At 42.3% G+C, this 24,199-nt stretch overlaps 1 protein-coding gene across 2 annotated transcripts in view; it reads right to left on the bottom strand.

The window, feature by feature from the left end:
* ZZEF1 (zinc finger ZZ-type and EF-hand domain containing 1) overlaps positions 1-24,199 on the bottom strand; it is a 130,135-nt gene that overhangs the window by 73,856 nt on the left and 32,080 nt on the right. For both annotated transcript variants that reach the window (XM_066363407.1, XM_066363408.1), the window contains exons 6-12: positions 22,623-22,833; positions 16,878-16,994; positions 16,048-16,226; positions 14,151-14,249; positions 8,160-8,251; positions 5,203-5,351; positions 797-908 (exon numbers count right to left, since the gene is read on the bottom strand). In XM_066363407.1, coding sequence (XP_066219504.1) covers positions 797-908; positions 5,203-5,351; positions 8,160-8,251; positions 14,151-14,249; positions 16,048-16,226; positions 16,878-16,994; positions 22,623-22,833 — 959 coding nt within the window. The remainder of the gene's footprint in view (positions 1-796; positions 909-5,202; positions 5,352-8,159; positions 8,252-14,150; positions 14,250-16,047; positions 16,227-16,877; positions 16,995-22,622; positions 22,834-24,199) is intronic.

Genomic DNA, 24,199 nt, shown 5'->3' with positions numbered 1-24,199 from the left:
TTGCTCTGTGGCACAGTCATTCTGAACAGAAATCAGATATATGGCAGAAACAGTCCATGAATGCCCTCAAGAGTTGTCTCAAAGTCCCCAACTGATATACGCAACCCATGTGCTGGGTACTCAGGACACAGCCTCGTCTGCTCCAAGTTAAAGCCATTTCCAAAACCCAACTTCTGTGCAGCAAACTATCTGCTTCTTACAGTGAAAGCTCCCTGATTGAGGGCTTGTCAGAATCCAATATTATTCAACTGCATACATATTTACTGAGTATCTACTACTATGTTTAAATCCCAAAGATAGTTCTTATTTCTCTATTTAAGCATCTTACTAAGATTTACATTAAAGGTTAAAAAAATTAACCAGACAATTTCAAAGCTATGGAAACACATCTCTTGCATTTATGCCTGTGTACTCGCCATTCTCTCAGCCTGAGCTGCCTTTCTCCGTACATCCTAGCCTTGCTAAAGATGACTGCTTAATCAGCTTTCGGTACCTGGCATCACACTACCTTTCCTGGGAATCCTTCCTTAGTGAACTCCAGGCTAGGTTAAATATTTTTCTTCTGGGCTGCAAGAGTCCCCTGTGTATCCCCTTATTGCAGTCCATATCACAGTGTCACATACATCTGTATCTCCCACTAGACCAAGCACTCCTTGAGGGTCATAACCATGTTTGATCACCTTGAGGGTTCCAGTGCTCGCACGGGCTGGTGCACAATAACCACTCGATGAATACCTACAGAATAAAAGGAGGGGAGTGGGCCAATACGAGGAGGCTGTGGCTCAGGAATGCTTACTTTGGCAACTCTGCACTGCTGCAGCTTGACCTCTGCTTCATCCCACTCTTCTTCTAGCTCAAACCAGCCAATAGGATCATCCTCTCCAAGGTCATCAGATGAGCAACCGATCCTGCAAACACAAGAGTAATCACAAACATTTTCCTATTCCTAAATTTCTCAAGGGTCCAATGAATAAAGCACCATCTAAGTGACATTTAACTTGTTAATATGGCCTGTCAATTAACATATAGGTAGTTTGTGATAATTTCGTCTCCATTTCTCAGCCTCCTCAACTGTGAAATGAGAATTATTATCAGTTCCAAATATAATCTGAGAACTAAAGAGAAGTTAACTTTTCTAGATAACTGGCTTATCTGAAGAATGAGACATGAAGTCAAAGCATCTTAGATGAGCTTCTCAGGAGTAAGGTATAATGCAACAGCTGATGTGTGTTTCTTGAAAGAGCCAAAGGTGAGGCAGGTTCAGTTCTGTCTTCCTGGCTAATGTATGTGTGACCAGCCTGAGGTTTGGGCCACTTGCAACAACTGAAGGGTAAACTGGGGAGCTCTAAGATTCTGGAGCTCCAAAAAGGGAAAACTTCAGCCTTCAGGAGCCTCAGTATTTTTTCCTATTCCTTAAAAGTCCTTGCAGGAAAGCATTCCAGCGTCAACTAAAGAAGCACAACTGTGTGCCACTTCTCGGTAAAAATGGGACACATGAATGGTACTCCTTTTCAGGAATTAAATAACTAAAACAGAGAAAAGGCACTCTTTTCAAGTTATAGTTCTAAAACTTTATACTATTTAGTCTGTGATATAGCTAATAAGCTAGCATCACATGAGTATTCCGTATGGGTAAAAAAAGCAAACTCAGGAATTTATAGCAAGAAGAGGAAAATGACAAAGGACCCAGAGTAAGTTCTAAAACAGAGGGAAGCCCTGGCCGGTTAGCTCAGTAGCAGAGCGTCGGCCTGGCGTGCGGGAGTCCTGGGTTCGATCTCCGGCCAGGGCACACAGGAGAAGCGCCCATCTGCTTCTCCACCCCTCCTTCTCTCCTTCCTGTCTGTCTCTCTCTTCCCCTCCCACAGCCAAGGCTCCATTGGAGCAAAGTTGGCCCAGGCGCTGAGGATGGCTCTGTGGCCTCTGCCTCAGGCGCTAGAATGGCTCTGATTGCGGCAGAGCATCGCCCCCTGGTGGGCATGCCGGGTGGATCCCGGTCAGGTGCATGCGGGAGTCTGTCTGACTGCCTCCCCATTTCCAACTTCAGAAAAATACAAAAAACAAAAAACAAAACAAAACAAAACAAAAATCTCTGAACATAAAACAGAGGGGAAAAAAAAATGTTCTCTTCTGAATATATCTTTCTTAGCATAAAACTTTCACAATATAGACAATCCTAAAACCACCAGGACAGCTGGTATTCTGTCTTATCCCCAAATTCTGTCAATGAGTTTCATCACTATTATGGTTGAGGATTTTAAAATTTACTTTGAAGAAATCTTTGAGATACAGAGAACTGGCAGGTATCAAAAAGCAGAGAGAAGAACCCTGTTTACTCCACCATACAGCTGGCAAGGTGGAGAAAAGAAAGCCAGGGCTTAGTACTGTTATGTGCATAGAGCAGCCAAACAACCAGTCCTGGAGCACGTTGACTGACCACTATTCAAACAGAGGGGCAGGAAAAAAAGGCAAAAAGACAGATGCATGTACATGAACGTTTTGATTTCCAAACTGGAAAAATACTGATAATAATTAGGCCGACCAAATCAGGATCCAGAGTAGTTCAGGCTGAAATCAGCAGGGGAGTAGCAAACAGACCTACATTAAGGTTAAAAAAAAAAATCACCCTATATAAGATGTGAGAGATCTTGTTTGACAGCAGGTTAAAGGAAAAGGGCCTATTTTAATATGTCCCAAGGGTAGGACATAGCTGCTTAAAAACACCTGCAATGTCTAGTTATTATTTTAAAAGAACACCTTTTATAAAAGAGATATTTGTGTGATGAGAGGGAGATATTAGGAGTGAGAGAGAGTTGACCATTTTCCTTAAGAGGGCTGAATTAAGGCCACCAAGTTGAAATGACAAAAGTAGTTGTTTTTTTTTAAAGCGAGATAGACAGAGACAGAGAGAGGGACGGACAGGCAAGAAGGGAGAGAGATGAGAAGCATCAATTCTTTAGTTGTTCATTAATTGCTTTTTCCTATGTGCCTTGACCAGGGGGCTACAGAGAGCGAGTGACCCCTTGCCCAAGTCAGCAACCTTGGACTCAAGCCAGTGACCTCAGGGTTTCAAACCTGTGTCCTTTGCATTCCAGGCCAACGCTTTATCCACTGCGCCACTGCCTGGTCAGGTTACAAAGGTAGATTTCAACTGAACATATTCTAATTACTAAAGTGAGGTGAATTCTCTATCATGAAGAGTATTCTAGAGAGGCTGAACAACCATTTGTTAGGGATGCCACCAAAGGAATTAGAGCAAGGAATTTTCCAGGTCCTTGCTACTCAAAGTATGGTCTATGGATGGGGAGAATCAGGGTCACCTCGGAGCTTGTCAGAAATGAGTCTCATGCCCCACCCAGAACTACTGAATCACTTGAGCTTAGCCAAGGCCGGGAAACAACCCAGAACTACTGAATCAAATTCCACATTTTAACACAATCCTCGGTGATTCATTTGTACATTAGAGCTTGTACAGTACTAGATGACAGTTAAAGGCTTCTGTTAACTCCAGCACCTCGTAATACAGTAGCAAAAACCATAAGTCTAGGGTTCAGGTCCATGAATTTTGTAGTAAGCGGGCAACTGCCCAAAGACTTCTGCAGCTAAATCCAACAGGTCCATTCCTGGTCTTGACCTTATTGATTCCTGGGTAACATTTGACATCACTGCCCACTTCCTACTTCTTCTAACCTGGCTTCATGATGACACATCCCTAGCTTTTCTGCTGCTTCTTTGGCTGTTTTTATCAGCCTCCTTCTCTCTTTTGCCCTTTAAATGCTGGTACCTCTCAGCATGTTGACCTAAGGTAACTTCTCTTCCAAGCCCACACATTATTCCAGAATGAGCTCTTCTAATTTGTTTTAAATTATCATCGAAATGTCTCTCATATCTGTACTTTCAGTACAAATGTCTTTCAGGCACCTAACCTGTTTAACCAACTAGCTACTGAATATCTCAAAGGCTTCCTAAAACCTCAAATTCAACAGGACCAAAACTGAGCTTACCATCTTCCTCACCAACCTACTTTCCCCAAGGTACATTCTATCTCACAGAAAGACTACCAATGTTCCCACCTTGCCAAGCCAAGACCCCAGGACTCATTGACGCCTAAGCTTTCTTCCTTCTCCAGGTCTACATTCAGTAACTGAACTGAACTAGCTTCTAGTGGTCTCTTCAATCAGTCCCATGCTGCTCTTGCTGCTCTAGCTGAGATCACCCACACCTCTCTGGCCTCCTAAGAGATAGTGACAGCCTCCTCCATTTTGTCCTACTCCATGCTCACCCTCCTCCAACACACACCATAGCCAGCATGATTCAGAGCAGTGCTTCTAAAACACACCTCTGATCTAGTTCTTCTTACATAACACTCTCCACCCACTGCCTGTCCCCACCCCTCGCAGCGCTTTAGGGATAAAGTCCAAACCCTGAAACAGAGAGAGAAAGACCTTTAGCTCTTCGGCTTTCATCTTTCACCACTCTCTACCTCACAGCAGACCACAGCAACATGGGACCTGTCAGTCCTTGACCATGCCATACTTCACTTCTGAGTTCTCAAATCTGTTCTTCTCTCTGCTCAAGACCATCTCCCTCTACTTCTTGAGGCTAATTCTCTCTAACTCTCCCTTAGTTCCTACCATAACAATACTTCCTCCAGGAAGTTTTCCCTGATCAGGTCAGGTGCTCTGCCACATGCTCCCAAAACACCATACCTTTTCCTACCAGGTATTCATAATACTATGATGCTACCAGTTTTATCCTCTGTTTCTAAGCTAAGCAGGAAGTTCCACAGAACAGCAACTGTGCCAATTTGCTCATCATGGTGTCTAGCAACAGGTCTAGCACATAGTGGGGGCTTAATAAATATTTTCAATATAAGCATAAATAGAAGGAAGAAGGTTGGAGTATGGGTAAATTTCCCAGTGGCAAGCAATCAAGACTAAAGACTTCAGGCTACACACAATTCAGGCATGAATCATTTACCGAGCCATCTTGAAAATGCATGTGCCTGGTCACAGAAGGGGCCGAGTAAGAGTCTGTGGATAAATTAAAATACACATCTGCAGATATGCTGTTAGAAGTAATGAATGCTCATGGACACTGAGGGTGGATTAGGGAAACCTTTTCTATAAAGACAAGAAGGCATATTTTACCAGTAAGAATGTACACAATCTTGTTAACTACAAATATTTTTATTCTCTTTCTTACCTGCTTTTTACAAATTGCCTGAATTCCTGAAGCTTCCACTTATTATATTTTTCAAACCTTTTGAAATGTTCTTCTGCATGAAATTTATCAGATGATGAGTTATAGGCAAACACCAACCCACACTGGGCACCAATGCCACCACGTCGAACCTGGAAAGAGAAATTTAGATAAAGTACAGCAGAGGGTCAAATTTCTGTGGTTTGGTTTCCAAATAATATGGTTAACTTCAAATAGCTTGAAGCAAAAGCAAACCAATGAAATGATCTTTCAAATACATTAAGTCCTGAGAGATCCAATATGGTAGCAGAGCTGGTGGAAGTTACCTTCTCCTCCTAAATACAAATCGGAATTAAAACTCAATTACAGGTCTGACCTGTGGTGGTGCAGTGGGTAAAGCGACGACTTGGAATGCTGAGGTCGCCGATTCAAATCTCTGGATTTGCCTGGTCAAGGCACATACAGAAGCAACTACTATGAGTAGATGCTTCCTGCTTCTCCCTCTCTCTCTCCAAAAATCAATAATAATAATAATAATAAACTAAATTACAGAAAAATCAACCGAATAACAAATTGAAAACTAGCTGAAAAGAAGTTTTATAACAGGACATACGGAAGAAGCCATGTTGAGACTGGTAGGAAGGTCAGAAACTCAAAAAGGGCTGGCCCTGCTCCCACACCTAGCAGTTGAGAATCCGGAAGGATATTTCAGCTGCAAAGATCCCTCTTAAGGAGCAAGGCGTCCCAACACCACACTAGGCTTCGAGCCCAGAGCACCAGAGGTAGGAATAAGAGCCCCATAATATCTAGCTATGAAAATCAGCAGTCATTCTGTCCATCAGAATCCCAGATGCCCTCTTAAAGGGCTAACACACAAAATCTTGCTCTCGGGAACTTACCCTGGGCTCTGGCAAAAGAACGACAGTTCAAAGTAAACTAGAGACAGTCAGGGAGAGAATGGGTTGTGTGGTCTTGCGGAGAGGGCTCTAGAGATAGCCACCATTGTCCCTGTGCTGAGTCCTCCCAAACCACCCACAGGTGCCATCTTTCCAGGGGCGAGCACTCCCCTCCATAGGGTGTTGGCCTGGGGAGATCCACTGGCTCCACCTTCATATCTCACTGTGGCCCCACCCTGCCAAGCTCATGTCCTGCCAAAGAATCAGCTAGTTGTGAGCAGCCCAGGCCCACTGCAGTCTTTCTTGGAAAGCTCTTGAGCAGGTCTGGGAAGACAGGGATTGTTGTCAAACACACAGGGAGAGACTGAGTCATGTGGCTTTCAGGTGAGGGCCAATTTTCCCCAAGCATCCTGACTTGGTGCCACTGTTCCTGTGCACAGCATCCCTCCACATGGCCAAATCATAATATGTTTTAGCCTGATTAACTCTACTGGCCTCATCCTGATGGCTCCCTGAGACCCTGCCTCGCTACAAAGGTTCACAGTCCCCAGGCAGGTAGCGCCTAGCCTTGGGGTACCCTTACCCTTAGACTTCTGCTGAATGGCCACAGACCCAGTGTTGGTGCCAACTTTGAATCTGTATCAACCAGGTCAACATCACTTATCTCTACCTGGGGACCTGAACCTACCTCAGGGAACTAGCATATCACCAGTGGCTCTTTCAGTGGCTGAGCTTAACAGGCAGCTAGCAGCTGGAAACCAGATCTTGGGGTATCTTGGGCCTTTTGCTGACCTGCTCCAGGCTCAATACTGATGGAAGCTGGCCTCAGTACATAGGTTGGCCCCTCCCACACACACCCAGGCCCATCTAAGGCAGCCACCAATCACAGATCACTTTGTAGCTGGTCACAGTGTCTGACATTGACCTGCACTGGAGTCCCTCCCAAGAGGCTCCAGAACCAACACGTCAAGTGGTGGGTTTCAGACCACATCAGAGCATGACCCAGTTAGCTCCACAAGCAGCACACCCAGAGGGAGATCTCAGCAGACACCTGACTTTGCTGAGACGAATTCCACTTCATGGTGTCAGTCCCTGCACAGCAGCTCATATACTGTGGTTGGGTTGGGATCAATCCTCACAGTCAGCCAGCCTGAGGGTCAACTCTACCCACAGACAGACCAACAGCAATCAAGATTCAACTACACCAGGAGGGCTCACATAACCCACACAAAGGATATTCCTGGAGCACCTACCTCATGTTATCAAGGAGAATGTATCACTGAGTACCACAGGACATCAACTACGTTAGGTCACCCTACCAAGACCGGGAGATTTAACAGATCTACTTAATATACAGAAACAAAGCATTTGGTCAGCCAAAATGGGCCAAAAAGAAACATGCACCAAATGAAAGTACAGGAGAAATAAAAAATATTAAGTCCTGGAAAAGTTAGAGAGCTGTACCCCAAAAAATGATTCTTTGCTTTTCTCAATCCTTATATTAACACCATTCACAGATTTAACAATTTATTCACCTCTGTGCCTGCCCTCTGCTATAGGCCTGCCAAAGAAAAATCATTAAATATTCAGTGAAAAACCAATCATATGGACCTCCGAACTGTAATCCTGTTTTTAAAAACAGTAGTAATGGCTGTGGCTGGTTGGCTCAGTGGTAGAGTTTTGGCCTGGCCTGTGGAAATCCCAGGTTTGATTCCCAGCCAGGAGAAGTGCCCATCTGCTTCTCCACCCTTCCCCCTCTCCTTTCTTTCTATCTCTCTCTTCCCCTCCCACACCCAAGGAGCAAAGTTGGAGCAAAGTTAGCCCGGGTGCTGAGAATGGCTCCATGGCCTCTGCCTCAGGTGCTAGAATGGCTCTCATTGCAACGGAGCAATGACCCTGATGGGCAGAGCATCACCCCCCATGGGCATGCTGGGTGGATCCCGGTCGGGCCGCATGTGGGAGTCTGTCTCTCTGCCTCCCCACTTCTCACTTTAGAAAAAATATAAGCAGACCAACAAACAAAACAGTAGTAACATTGCTTAAAAGAGGTAGCAAGAGAGTTACCATAATTCTGATCTGTGTAACTTGGAAGGCAGATTCAGTTGCTGTAGAAAAAATAGTACTTGCTCTGGTTTTTCCAGTCTCTGTAAGAAAACCTGCAAAAAGGAAAAAACTAAAGTTAGGATGACTGACTCAGTTGTTATAACCCTAAGAACTAAGATCAACAAAAACAAACTATATGCTTTGAGGTAGGGGGTAACCAGTTCATCAGGTAAATTCATGGAAATCTGAAAAAAATGTCTCCTCTGTACAGATTCAACCCCACTAACAAACTAGGTAACAGCCTACTGCCCAGGTACAACTTCCTCAGGGCAGAATCATCTCAACCATACAGGTAGCCCTGCTCTGAGGTAAAAATACAGGAATAAAAAGTTTATAAAAATTGTGACTTAAATTCAAAGAAACAAAAGGCTAGACAATTATTTTTCTGAGCCATTCCTAAAACCATGACTGAGAAAGGACTGTGAAAGACTTTGAATTGGAAAAAAAAAAAGATTGCTGGGTGTTCTGTGTAGCAACTCTTTGGGTTATCTGCACCTTTCATTATCTCTGGGCTTTTTTACAACTCTAAATTGTAGACTAATGACAGTAATGCAAATCATTCTGATCCACAAAAATAAAACTTCTGTTCTATGGAAATGCAGCTGATTATTCCTTATGAGTACTGACCAATTATATATTTTCCTATCAGCGGCCCTGGCCAGTTTGCTCAGTTGTAGAGCGTCGGCCTGGCGTGCAGGAGTCCCGGGTTTGGTTCCCAGCCAGGGCACACAGGAGAAGCACCCATCTGCTTCTCCACCCCTCCCCCTCTCCTTCCTCTCTGTCTCTCTCTTCCCCTCCCGCAGCCAAGGCTCCATTGGAGCAAAGTTGGCCTGGGCACTGAGGATGGCTCTGTGGCCTCTGCCTCAGGCGCTAGAATGGCTCTGGTTGCAACAGAGCAATGCCCCAGATGGGCAGAGCATCGCACCTGGTGGATCCCGGTTCAGGCACATGCGGGAGTCTGTCTGACTGCCTCCCTGTTTCCAACTTCAGAAAAATACAAAAAAAAAAAAAAAAAAAATTCCTATCAGCATTCTTATTGGTCTATGTGTATTTTATGAATTCTTTGAACTGTTTATAACATCTTACTGGTTCCTTCACTAATTAATGACATAAATAAAAAGTTTGACATGTTCATTTTATATCTGTAGGAGATCAGTGTAGCTTTTTTGTTATTAACTACCTTTAATAATTCACAAAAATGTCTGCTGCTAGACCCCAGGCTGTCTTTTTCAAACCTCTGGAAATGCTATAACTCACACACCTGCTAAAGTTAGGACTAATCATTCTTCCTGGGACCATGATTGCTCTCAACCATTTTGCCTTATCAAGATGAAAAGACTAAAACCAGTTTCATGCTTCTTTTATTTATTTATTTATTTAGTATTTTTCTGAAGTTGGAAACGGGGAGGCAGTCAGACAGACTCCCGCATGCGCCCGACCGGGATCCACCCGGCATGCCCACCAGGGGGCAATGCTCTGCCCATCTGGGGTGTCGCTCTGTTGCAACCAGAGCCATTCTAGTGCCTGAGGCAGAAGCCACAGAGCCATCCTCAGCGCCCGGGCCAACTTTGCTCCAATGGAGCCTTGGCTGCGGGAGGGGAAGAGAGAGACAGAGAGGAAGGAGAGGGGGAGGGGTGAAGAAGCAGATGGGCACTTCTCCTGGGTTCCCTGGCCGGGAATCGAACCCGGGACTCCTGCATGCCAGGCCGATGCTCTACCACTGAGCCAACCGGCCAAGGCCAGTTTCATGCTTCTTATTTCAATACACTGAATTCAATAAAACAAAAATTTGTGAAGGTGAACCTCCATAAGACTACATGCAAAATTTGTCACCATCACCAAGAAAATTAAATCCAAAGAAGCCTTTACTAATTCACACAGAGAAGCTATTATATGGTCTAATTCTACCAAATAGTAATTCTGTAGACAATTTAAAGAAACTATATAGGCAGAAAATCACAAAAATTCCACTAAACAGTAATAGTAAAATGACATAAGTTATTGAACTGTCACTTTCCCAGGGGTTGGGATGCCTCTATCCAATCAATTCTATTGTAAAGGCTAAAGTACTGCCTAGAAATTAACTGACTAGTCAGCACTTTTAATTAGTCTTCAAGTAGCTGACATTCTTTTTAAATAACATTGCCATGAAATACACATTTATGCACTTGTAAGGGAAAAAAATAAATACATAAATAAAGATATAAGGAAATAAGTAGAGTTTTAAAAGTAAATAAATAAAACCTTTGTGCTTCCTTTCCTTGGGAAAAACCAGCTCATGTGTCTAATTGTGATATTTAAAGCTGTATTTGTTTTGACACCATGCCCCCTTCCCAATTTATTCTCTTAAAATGCCAGGAAGAAATAACCAATCACAGATTTAAGGAATTTAATAAATCTACCCCTTCATTTATACTGGCAGCACCCTTCTAGCTTTAAAATACCAGACCAGTGGCCTTGGCCTACAGAAAAGTTAGCCCTCTGAGTGTCCATGTTTCCCTGGCACTCTGGGCAGCATGGGGCACTTGTCAGAACTGATACTTCCGGCAGTTGGGGAACTTACAGCATATTAGTGAAAAGTTTTCCCTCTATAAGGGGAAGAAACCAATCACTTCTTAAAAGCTACAGTACTGGCTGTGAGCAATCTCTCCTATCCCACCTATGTCCGCAGGCTGTTTTTGTAGAGCAAGGGGGACAAAGTCTACCCGGAATTACAAGACACAGACAGTGATGGCTGTGCAGCAAGTGCCGGAGAAAAACTGAATCTCCTCCGTATACTCATTCACATCCCACACACACAACCAAATAACAAATCCACAAACTACTTGTTCACAAAATCCATCCATCCCAAGGAGGAGAGGAGGCAGATAAGACACAGGAATAGCAAAGTATTCAAGTCAGAGGAGCCAGAGAGCTGGCAACTGCTTCTAATCGCTACAGAAAAAATTGTGGTCCTTTCAGATTTAGAAATGTTAAAAACCCATATACTGATGTTTAAAAGAATGAAAATACTCTGTGTAATATTTTACGTGTCATTATAAATTTGTTCAAACCAAGAGTGAACCCTATGTAAATATGAGTTGGTGCTTCTCTCTTCCTTCCGGTCTCTTTCTCTAAAAAAAAATGCAAGAGTGAACCCTATGGACTTTGGGTGATTATGATGTGTCCATAATGTTCATCCTTGGTTAAAAAACATGTAATTTTCTGGTGAGTAATGTGAATAATTGGGGAAACTATGCATTTGTAGGAACAGACAATATATGGGAAATCTCTGTATCTTCCTCCAATTTTGTAGTAAACACAAAACTGCTCTAAAAAAATAAAACCCTTGCCTGACCTGTGGTGGCACAGTGGATAAAGCATCGACCAGGAATGCTGACGTCTCTGGTTCGAAACCCTGGGCTTGCCTGGTCAAGGCACATATGGGAGTTGATGCTTCCTGCTCTTCCCCCCTTTTCTCTTTCTTTCTCTCTTTCTCTCTCTCTCCTCTCTCTCTAAAAATGAATAAATAAAATCCTTAAAAAGAAAGAATAGAGACATGATTTGAAATGATTATGAAAGCAAAATAAAATAAAAGAGAAAATATTTAGTGGATGACAGTACAGTATAAAAAAATCCATACTAGTTTCAAGAAGATTCTGCCTTATATGCTCCAGAAACAAAAATCCCAGTTCTTCAGAAAGTCAAGGAAAAATGCAGAGAGCCTTTGGCAGAGTGGTCTTGCCTTTACTGGATGGAGGTGGGGGAAAGGGCAAAGAACTGCCACCATTTCCTCCCAACCTTACTTTGGATGCAGGTGTCTGCGGTGGCCCTCAGTAGGCGGGCAATGGATGCAGTGCAGAAAATGCCTTTGCAGAGGCTGAACTGCTCAGAAAAGACTTCAGGAAAACTGTCTACTGCAAGAATCTACTGCAGTGGTTCTCAAAGTGTGCACCCTAGAAGATTTCCAGGTGTGCCCTATGTTATTCCAGAGAAATATGTGCCTGTTGGGGACAAAAAAACCAACAGGGATTTTGGAGTTTAGATTTTTGGGGGACAGAGGTGTGGGGAATTGGCTGTAAGCTGACAGTCTGCCCAACCCCCCACCTCACTTGCCTAATTACGTTGCAAAAGGCTGTTAAGCTGTGGTGCTGGATTGTTTACACACACACACAAACACACACACACACCCTGTGTTCCCTGGAAAGACTGGAGGCAAGTTTCTTCTAGCCTTTGTTTGGTGTAAAGTTAAGATGATATGTATGGTGGGGGTTTTCTGCACTCAACACAATTTTTTATTTATTTATTTATTTCATTTTATTTTTTTACAGAGACAGAGTGAGAGTCAGAGAGAAGGATAGATAGGGACAGACAGACAGGAATGGAGAGATGAGAAGCATTAATCATCAATTTTTCATTGGACACCTTAGTTGTTCATTGATTGCTTTCTCATATGTGCCTTGACTGTGGGCCTTCAGCAGACCATTAACCCCTTGCTCAAGCCAGCGACCTTGGGTCCAAGCTTTGCTCAAACCAGATGAGCCTGCGCTCAAGCTGGCGACCTCAGGGTCTCGAACCTGGGTCCTCTGCATCCCGGTCCGACGCTCTATCCACGGCACCACTGCCTGGTCAGGCTGCACTCCACAATTAAGACTAAAAAGAGAGGAATTCTTCAAAGTATTGACGAGGAAATGAGAGTTTGCCTTTTAAATATATGCCCAAACATTGAAGAAATAACTAGGACATATCAGGCTCATGTTTCTCATAAACACAAGAATGAAAAAACTTAACACATTCGTGCCAGGACCTGCCAAATTTACTAAATCTTACTAAGAATGTATCTATATATATAAAAACATAACTTTTTTGTCTTTTTTTAATTATTCAACCCCTCTTTTTTACGAATTCTAAAAAGCATAACTCAAAAAAATGTAAGAAAAATGTTTTTTAATGTCAGAATAAATTTAATTTTGTCGTATTTATTTTGTCTAATTACCATAAAAGCATGCTTGGACTTTATATTTTTTTTCTTTAATATCTGAATTATTATAACATATTTCTCAGAAATTTGTATATAGTGCACCTACAATTATTTGTAGGATTTTAAATGTGCCCCGACTTCAAAAAGTTTGAGAACCACTGGTCTACTGTTTAGTAAGACTACCAAGTAGAGGAGGTGCAATGGGGAAAAGCACATTTTTCTAGGTCTTTACTTCTCTAGTACTAAGAATGAATACAGGAAATAGGACAGAGAAGAGGGGACCACTGAGAATGCATGAGGTCTGTATTGCTATGAGGAGAGCCATGGGGAAACCAATATCAAAGCAACAAAGCTAGTTCCTTTCAATGTTTGAAAACTGCTGTAACATTCCACTTCCTTTACTGAATTGGTGATATTCAAAGCAGAATAGTGGAAACGGGACAAATACAGGAGACTAATCAGCTGGCCAACAAGATGGATGAGGAAAAGACTCACAAACACACCCCTGGATGAGGAGAAAAGTCTACCGCAACATTGAAGAGTACATCAGTGATTATCATGTTGACACTGGGGAAGTAGTGAGCCTTCATTTCACACACTTCAAATGCCATGTTGGTCATATCTAGAAATAACCTTTAAAATTATGTTTCAGCTCTATAGTGCTATTGATCCACCGAGTTTCTTAATACTTTAACATAATGTAAGGACAATCTAAACTTTAAGAGGTAGCTTTTTATATCCCAAGAGGAAGAGTCCTTGCTTTTCAAAACCTAAGGCTTACAAGTACTTTTGTTACTTGGTGATTGACACCTAGCAGATTACAACGCTGTAATAAAGAAACCACACAAATGCTCTGGGACCACTGCCCAGTAAAAGACAGCCTGAAGTGACAACTGCATGTCCTGAAAATTTCAGACCAGCTGCGACTTCAGAAATGTCTAGTGAGCTCACCATGGCCCTTTTCATTCCCTGGAAACAGACCCACCACTCACCATCCCTTGTCCACGGTTCAACAAGGAGGTTTTCAGGTCCTGATTTCTCTTCTTTCCCTTTGACATCACAGGCCTGCAGAGTCAACTGGAGAGGCTTACCTGATCAAACAAAACAGAACGCGTTAAGCTACCATTACCAGAAAAAATGAAAGCTAGCGTGCACATCAAGGAAATGGAGTGCCTGTGGCCACTCAGACTGCTGACTAAACATCTACCCATTTAAAAGTTAAAACAGCCTGACCAGACAGTGGCGCAGTGGATAGAGCATTGGACTGGGATGTGGAGGACCCAGGTTCGAGACCACGAGGTCGCCAGCTTGAGCGTGGGCTCATCTGGTTTGAGCAAAGCTCACCAGCTTGAGCCCAAGGTTGCTGGCTTGAGCAAGGAGTCACTTGGTCTGCTGTAACCCCACCCCCTCATCAAGGCACATATGAGAAATCAATCGAACAACTAAGGAGCCACAACAAAGAATTGATGTTTCTCATCTCTCTCCCTTCCTGTCTGTCTGTCCCTGTCTGTCCCTCTCTGACTCTATCTCTGCCACAATAAAATAAAATAAAATAAAAGTTAAAACAGAAAAGTAATGTTAGACAACAGTTGACACTATCTTTTGTGCTTTTCTGAAAGACAGAGTACAGCTTATCTCCCTAAATGATTTTAAGAAGAGCTCTAGAATAACCACTATTCAAAAACAAAGCACACTGTAAGATAGGGAGTAATACCATAGACTCAACATATTTGGAGGTGGGAACATTACCAAGATACTGTTTTGGAGCCAATAATTAATTTTTACTGTAACTGCATTTAAATATATAAATAATGTCTTAGGGGTTTGGTTTTTCTTTAAAACATATCTAGGCAAATTTTGAAAGTTTTAAGAATTATAAAAATCAACTTTTGCTAAAATGATCTGGAAACTTTTCTTTTTCTGTTTTAACAATATAATGAATACCATTAACCTCTAACCTAACTCAGAACTAGAACATTACCAATAATGAACATTCCTCAAGTAGTGCTCCCTATCCAGTGCTCCCTGCCCAAAGAACCACTGATCCAAATTGAAAACTTTTCTGAAGAGTGTTTTCTAGACACTACATATCCCTTCTATCCAGCCATACCTGCTACAGCCCCTCCTCCTGAAAATGACCTTCCCAAATTTGGGGGGGGGGACTGAATTTATAAGACATCAATTGTCTGACTTTAAAAATTGAACATAAAATAAATTAGCTGACATTAAGGCAAAGGTACAATTATCATGGCAGAAACATCCCAGTGATGCTTCTATTACTGAAGAGTTTGGGATATAATACCATACTTTGCGGACAGAAACTTTAGCACTAGAGGCTGACTGGTAAGTAAGCTGTTCTTCATATGCCAATTGTAGTCATTTGTGTTGAGAAGGATCAGGAGGCCCCGTTCTGGGCAAAGAGGTAAGTGGATCGCCCAGGAGGGGAAATGATGGCAGGCATGTATGTATATCCATATATCCTTCCAACCAGCCATCATAGGGATGCATTCTAAGACAAGGAACCTTTGCACTGTGTCAGGGCTAGTTCCCTCCCTCCTCCAATGAGTAGTACTCCAATTTCCCAACCCTCTTGGTCTACACAATGAGACACTCCTGGTTTTCACCAAAAATGGCTGTGGCCAAATGGAAATGATTAGGCCAGTAAATCCTGGAAGTACAGCCTAGTGGATACTCAGGTCCTCTCCTGCTGATACTGCCATAAATGAACCAACATCCCCCTTCTCCCTGCCAAAGAGGATCTGTTTATCCAGGAATTATGGTATAACTACAACAACCCAGTCCAAAACTACCCAGAAAGATAAGAATTTGCCTGAAAGTCCCACATGGACAACGGTTTTATGATTTGTCCATCACACCTAGGTCATTTACCATATTTAAGGAGTAGGTTCTGCCTAACTGATGCCATGGATGTGATGAGGGATGAGGCATCATAGAGTGTGTCCAGGTGGTCAGTGACAGTACACAGGGAGCTCAATACTTTAGCAACACTTCCTCTTGCAAGTGCAAAAGCCAGAAGAGTCAGCTCCACCTCTGGAGTAGAACAGGAGCTATAAACAGAGAGCAAAACACTTCACTTCTTAAAACCACGAGACAATCCAGGTAGTGCAATCCTGTGTGATTGATCACCTGAAGTACAGTCAACCTGCCATATGTTTTTGATATGCTTATCAGAAATACTTTTTTCAAAATCCTTAAACTAAAGAAAAACTAAGTCAACCCAGTGAATCAGGTAATTAAATCCTCACTTCTGTAACTTGAATCTGTAAGTATTAAATAATAAATATAATATCAATTTTAACAAGTCAAATCTTACAAAACAAAAATAAGCAGCTGCAATGAGTCTGTGCTATTAAGAAGGTTTGGGTAATGATTTGGTTTGGCCAGAGTGTTAAGGATGTATTCCTTCTAGCTCTAAAAGCATATCCTAGATCTACTCATCACACTTCTCTGCCTTTTTAAAACACATTACAATGAAACTTTTATAGGCAATCAGGCTTTTCAGTAACTAAAAATAAAATGAACCACAACCATTTTTAGTGGTGATCTTTAAAAGATTATATATATATATATATATATATATATATATATTACATATTTTATATTATTTATATATAAGTATATATATTTTTTAAAAGGTCTAACAAGCATATATGCCCTCTATCCCTCACAAACCTCACCTCATTAACCTTGGTTTTTACCTAGTTATCCTTATGAGGAAGCTGTCCACTTCTTCTAGCACATTGGGAGACAGGAAAGTTGAGACATCTGTAGATCCTGGTGAGAGGGAAAGTGGAGGCATGTGCTGCAGTGCCTTCCTAGAAGTGCAAAATATAAAATCAAGACAAACTCAGGCAAAAAATAAAGTTCATAATATACTAGACAAAAAAAAACTGTTAGAAGTTTGTCTTGATTAATCCCTTATAAACAAACTGAACACAGTACACATAAACCACCCTTTTTTCCCCAGCAGTCATAGTGCCAAGTAGTTTAATAAGGTTTCTTTCTTTCCTTCCCTCCCTCCCTCCTTCCCTCTCCGCCTCCCTTCCTCCCTCCTGTTCTTCCAGTTCCATCTCCTTCGCTTATTCAACTTCTTAGAATCACGTATTTATTTTCAACAGTGTAAGCAAAAGATATATCCACTCTACAGATAAACCATGGAATTCTTAGAAAACCTGACCCCGGGGCTAATAACAGTTTGTGGTGCAAGAAAAAAATTCATCTTAAAAATAAATAAGTTGGGCCTGAACAGGTGGTGGCGCAGTGGATAGAGCGTCAAACTGGGACACAGAGGACTAAGGATGGAAACCCTGAGGTCGCTGGCTTAAGCGCGGGCTCATCCAGCTTGAGTGAGGGGTTGCTGGCTTGAGTGTGGGATCATAGACATGACCCTATGGTCACTGGCTTGAGCCCAAGGTCACTGGCTTGAGCAAGAGATCACTCACTCTGCTGTAGCCCCACAGTCAAGGCACATATGAGAAAGCAATCGATGGACAACTAAGAAGCCACAACGAAGAATTGATGCTTCTCATCTCTCTCCCTTCCTGTCTGTCTGTCCCAATCTGCCCCTCTCTCTGACTCTCTCTGTCTCTGTCAAAAATAAATAGTAAATAAATAAATAAGTCAGCCCTAGCCAATTGGCTCAGTGGTAGAGCGTATGCAGATGTCCTTGGTTCAATTTCCGGCCAGAGCACACAGGAGAAGCAACATCTGCTTCTCCACCCCTCCCCTCCCCTTCTCTCACTTTCTCTTCCCCTCTTACAGACATGGCTTGCTTGGTTCGAGCTCTTTGGCCCTAGGCACTGAGGATGGCTCCATGGAGCCTCTGCCTCAGGTGCTAAAATAGCTAAGTTGTGAGCACAGCCCCAGACAAGCAGGGCATCGGCCCCAGACAAAGGTTGTCGGGTGGATCCTGGTCAGGGCGCACGTAGGAGTCTATCTTCCCTCCTCTCACTTGGAAAAGAAGATAAAATAAAAATAAATAAATAAGAAAAATGAAAAGAAATAACTAAATTAAATCATCATACACATATGATCTTAACATCTATGGTTTCTAAAGATGTATCATGAATTGATTTTCAAGTAAACATTAGCGTCTATCACCTTCTTTATTCCTGCTTGTGTTTTTTTTTTAATTTTTATTTATTCATTTTAGAGAGGAGAGAGAAGGGAGAGAGGGAGAGAGAGAGGAGTGAGAGACAGAGAGAGAAGGTGGGGAGGAGCTGGAAGCATCAACTCCCATATGTGTCTTGACCAGGCAAGCCCAGGGTTTCGAACCGGCGACCTCAGCATTTCCAGGTTGACGCTTTATCCACTGCGCCACCACAGGTCAGGCTATTCCTGCTTGTGTTTCTTGACCTTTCTATCTTTTTTTTTAAATTGACTTAAAGGAGAAAAACAGGAAAGAAGAGAGAGAGGAAAGAGAGAGATGAAAAACATTAACTCATAGTTGCTTCACTTTAGTTGCTCACTGATTGCTTTTCATACATATCTTGACCAGGGGGTTCAATCCAAGCCAATGACCCTTTCTCAAGCCAGTGACCTTGTGATCATGTCAATGATCCCACGCTCAAGCCAATGACCCCATGCTCAGCCAGCCTGCGCTCGAGCCCATGAGCCCACAAGCCTGTGCTCTAGCCCGCAACCTCAGGGTTTCAAACTGGGGAACCGAGTGTCCTGGGTTGATGCTCTCTATCCACTGTGCCATCACCAGTCATACCCTTTGTATCTTAATGTCTACTTAAACGTTTCTCTCTTGTCTTCTCTTACATTTATCTTTATGAATCCCCCAATATCTTCACCTTCTCTGGGCTAGCAGTCATCTAACAAATTTATGCAACAAAAAAATTACTCAGTCCTACTCTGTGCCAGCAATTGTGCTAGATGAGCATATCACAAACAACTTGAAGGAATGTAAAAAAAAAGTTCAAAATTTTATAACTCATAGCCATTTTATAATAACAGTAATAAGAATCCCTGAAACAATTTTATTTCCACATTTTAAAACAGACAATACAGCAAGGTTAAATTTTTTTTTTTTTTAAGTTTTTATTTATTTATTCACTTTAGAGAGGAGAGAGAGTGAAAGAGAGAAGGGGGAGGAGCAGGAAGCATCAACTCTCATATGTGCCTTGACTGGGCAAGTGCAGGGTTTCAAACTGGCATTCCAGGTCGATGCTTTATCCCACTGCGCCACCACAGGTCAGGCACAGCAAGGTTAATATGTCAGTTTCCTCTCTATACAGTGAGCTGCATTAGTAGGGCAGCTACACTAAAATGCAGTTGATCAATGAGACTAAATGCAATGAGTGGCATGCAATGGTCTACTACATTTATTTCCACTAATACAGGTAAATACTTTTGTTTCACAATATTATTTCTCTCACTTATTTTTCCTCATTGATTTTTTTCAATAATTCTTAACTTTTTAAATAATTTTAGATCACTGATATTTAAAAGTTATGAGTGAAAATACCATGGCAAATGAACTATTATAAATGTTTAGGAATATAGACTTTAAATATACCTATTTTCAACAATTTGCCTTATCTTCATAAAAATAAGGTAGCATGTTCTTCTTCTTCCCTTCCCTAAAAATTCAATCCATAAAGTGCGGCTGTACATTGTAGGCACTCATGTGCACTTGGGTGGATGGGGTGCCAGGGTGGCCATAATGGGGTGCTGGACTGGGGGACTGAGCAGGATGAAAATGCTATCTGTGCAAAGGGACAGCCTGGCATAAAAGGTAAGCGCCAAGCAGGGTGAAGAAAATGACCTAGCACTGGGCCAGCTAGCTCAAGGACAAAAAGGGCGGCCACACCAGCAGCCCTACAAAAGGTATTGGGTGGGAATGGGGTGAGGAAGGCATCCAGACAAGGGCTGGGAGATGGGAGACTTATTATAGGGGGGTTGATTTTAAAAGTAAATATATCAGAAATGATAACAGCCAGGATTTTCACTATCAGAGAAGAAGTTACAAATACAGAAAGGGAGAAAACTAGAACACCGTAGTGCTGGGTTAGAATTGGAAGTATCAGTATAAACTTAGTTTTCAGTGTTACAGATATAAAAATAAACATAGGTATAAATGTGTACATGTATACCCATGTGTATTATTTATATACAAACATATATTCCTCCCTCTCTCCCTCACTCCCTCCCTTCCCTCCTGTCTTTGAGAGAGAGGCAGGGAGCTAAAAAGACAGGAACATTGAGCTGCTCCTGTATATGTGCCCTAACCAGTGAATCGAACCCTCAACCTTGGTGCTCTGGAACAAAGCTCCAATGAATTGAGCTATCCAGCCAGGGCTACAAACATACATTCCTACCTGTGTCCACAGAGAGGGCCTGAGAGAACAACACCCCAAAAGCAATGAGTTTAGTTTCTAAATACCATTCTCCACTAAAAGGGACCACGATGCCTTAGAAAAATGGCTGGCTACAGGACAAAAGCGGGGAACATTCAAGATAAATCTGGAATATTTTGTTCTTGAAAGTAAGGAAGTGCTTCAAGAATAACTAGGACATGTCAAAAGAACACCTGAGCTAGATTGAAAGGGTTTCCATTGGCCAAATATGGGAATAATTGCAAACAAATTATTAAATAATTAATAATAAATAAATAAAATAGGAATCAAGCATTCATACCAACAAAGTTTAATGAGGAAAGGGATATATACATAGTCCAAAAGTACCTCCTCGCAAAATATTTGTTAATTACAGAGAAAAAGAATTCTTTCAGCCCTGGTCAGTTAGCTTAGTTGGTTAAAGCATCATCCAGATATACCAAGGTTGCAGTCTGATCCCCAGTTGGCACAAACAAGAATCAACCAAAGAATGCATAAGGGTGGAGCAACAAATTGATGATTCTCTCTCTCCAATCAATCAATCAATCAATCAATCACAACAACAAAAAGAAGAATTCTGCAAGTGGTGATGCAATGGATAGAGCTCTGGCCTGGAATGCAGAGGACCCAGGTTTGAAACCCCAAGGTCAACAGCTTGAGTGCAGGCTCATCCAGCTTGAGTGTGGGCTCACCAGCTTGAGTGAGAGGACTCTGGCTTGAGCTTGAGATGATAGACATGACCCCATGGTCATTGGCTTGAGCTCAAATGAACCAAACCTGGCTTGAAGCCCAAGGTCGCTGGCTTCAGCCCAAGGTCATTGGCTTGAGCAAAGGGTCACTGGCTCTGATGCAGCGACCCCCCACCTCCTACCCCATCAAGGCACATGAGAAAACAATCAAGGAACAACTAAGGTGTTGCAACAAAGAATTGATGCTGGCCCTGGCCGGTTGGCTCAGCGGTAGAGCGTCAGCCTGGCGTGCGGGGGACCCGGGTTCGATTCCCGGCCAGGGCACATAGGAGAAGCGCCCATTTGCTTCTCCACCCTCCCCCTCCTTCTTCTCTGTCTCTCTCTTCCCCTCCTGCAGCCAAGGCTCCATTGGAGCAAAGATGGCCCGGGCGCTGGGGATGGCTCCTTGGCCTCTGCCCCAGGCGCTAGAGTGGCTCTGGTAGCAGCAGAGCGACGCCCCGGAGGGGCAGAGCATCGCCCCCTGGTGGGCAGAGCGTCGACCCTGGTGGGTGTGCCTGGTGGATCCCGGTCGGGCGCATGCAGGAGTCTGTCTGACTGTCTCTCCCCGTTTCCAGCTTCAGAAAAATACAAAAAAAAATAATAATAAAATAAAGTATCTTCTAAAAAAAAAAAAAAATGGAATATACAAATTGCCCTCACGCTGGCAAGAAATCATTAATAATAATGGCAATTATATTATTTAATAAAGTTTATTGACGGTAAGAAAAATTTGTATTTTGTTTTATTACAAAAATGAACAGAACTTTCCGGTAGACCTTATACAATACCAATACTTCATTACTTCATTTCTAGTGAAGCTGGTTGTTTCGCCTTGTATGTTACTACGGGGTCTTTTTGCCCTAACAGGTTTTTAAAAGAAAATTTTCAAAAGTACTCTACATTTAAAAATAAGTTAGTTTAGTAGCCTTAAAAAAGATTTCACTCATTAGTGAAAAGAGCCCTCTTTGGACTCTGGAGTCCAAAGTCCTAGATTTAAACTGGTCTATCACTGTCTGTTCATATACTCAGGGAAGGTCACAATATCCTCATCTATAAAATAAAGATAATTTTTACAGGTACATTTCACAAGTCAGTAAATAACATAGAATAGCTGAAAGTGCTTTATCCAACATGAAGTGTATATAAATGTGAGCAATTGTTCCCCAATGGATAAGAAACAGAATGCATGTGTGACTGCCTTACAAGACTGGAGCTGAAGGCATAAACAGGAAACAACACAGCATGTGGAGCCAAGCTGTTAACTAAGTCTCCATGATCAGAATGATCAAAGGGTGCTCACGATCAGCCCCTATCGGGTTAGAGGAGACTGAGTGCACCTTACCATAACTGGAAAGCAGAGAGAATGACTTACTGAGTATTGCGCAGCACTGTCTGGACAAAGGCAGGATTTGTCTCCATGGAAGCCGTCACCAGAGAAGTCAGCAGAGACCAATACCATATTGCAGAAGCATCTGAGACTGAGACCCCAGACTTCTTAACTCTCTGAAAGCCAACAGCCCTCAGACCATGAATTCTAGTGTCACATCCATCGCTAAGACAACGCTTTATGTTAATCTGGACATCTGTCAAGCGCAAACAACAAATTCAGTATTGGATTAACTTCTTCAGTTCAGCAAAGCTAGGCTCCCAACTAAAAAAAAAAAGAGCAAAATAGTAATTCACATTTCAAAAGTAATTCTGAAGATATTCCTTGATGCCAGAAATAAATAATGTGAGCAATGGAGCTAGGATATAATAAACTTGTCAAAAGAGCATTGACCAATCTAAGGAATTATGGAATAATGTACAAAATTCAGATGGCTTAGAAATGGGCACCTGAAACCTATATAATTATGTTAACCAGTGTCACCCCAATAAAGTCATTTTAAAAATATTAAGGGTGCCTTAAATCTTTACATCACAAAACTCCTCAGGAATTTATGAGTCTTATTAACATAGAGCATTTTTAAAATTCTTATTAAATACGTGGTAAGATGCCCTGGCCGGTTGGCTCAGTGGTAGAGTGTCGGCCTGGTGTGCAGGAGTCCTGGATTCAATTCCCAGCCAGGGCACACAGGAGAAGCGCCCATCTGCTTCTCCACCCCTCCCCCTCTCCTTCCTCTCTATCTCTCTCTTCCCCTTCCGTAGCCAAGGCTCCATTGGAGCAAAGTTGGCCTGGGTGCTGAGGTTGGCTCTATGGCCTCTGCCTCAGGCGCTAGAATGGCTCTGGTTGCAACAGAGCAACGCCCCAGATGGGCAGAGCATCGCTCCCTGGCGGGCATGCCGGGTGGATCCCGGTCGGGCGCATGTGGGAGTCTGTCTGACTGCCTCCCTGTTTCCAGCTTTGGAAAAATACAAATAAATAAATAAATATGTGGTAAGAAAATTTTTAGAATTTTTCATTGAGTTCTGAAATTTGGATTTAATTCTAAAACAGTAGCTAGGTCATAGTAGTTGTAAGAATTTCTTTTTAATAATCAAGTCCAAATAGGTGACAAAGGCATGGCTTACTTTTAAGAGCTGTCATAATTTCTTATTTGGGTTGGAGAGGAGAAGGTGAGAAGTTAAAAAGGACAGACTTAGAGAAAAGACCACCACAGTATAAGCAAGGAAGCTTCTATTCCACAAGCTTACTACTTCTTTGCCTAGGGGTGAGACACAAAGACTCTACCTCCCTAGGCCTCAGTTCCTTTGAGCAAAGTAAGAACACTTCTTTTGGCCCAGGAAAGCATTAGAAGAAATGAGACAAAACATGAAGCATTCCGGTTCCCTGAATGAAATAAGCCTGGAAAGAAATCACAGAATTGTGATTATTTCCAAAGTGCTATGTGTGAAGCAAGGTTATAATAGTATAAAAATGGAAACAACCTACATGTCCAAGACTAAAAGGACTGGTTAAAATTAAGGCATATTCTTACAACACTAAATAAAGGTGTGCATGAATATATG

The sequence above is a fragment of the Saccopteryx leptura genome, chromosome 2 (assembly GCF_036850995.1).
Source record: "Saccopteryx leptura isolate mSacLep1 chromosome 2, mSacLep1_pri_phased_curated, whole genome shotgun sequence".
Taxonomy (NCBI): Eukaryota; Metazoa; Chordata; class Mammalia; order Chiroptera; family Emballonuridae; genus Saccopteryx; species Saccopteryx leptura.
The sequence above is the reverse complement of the archived record's forward strand: the minus strand, read 5'-3'. Positions and strand labels throughout refer to the sequence as shown.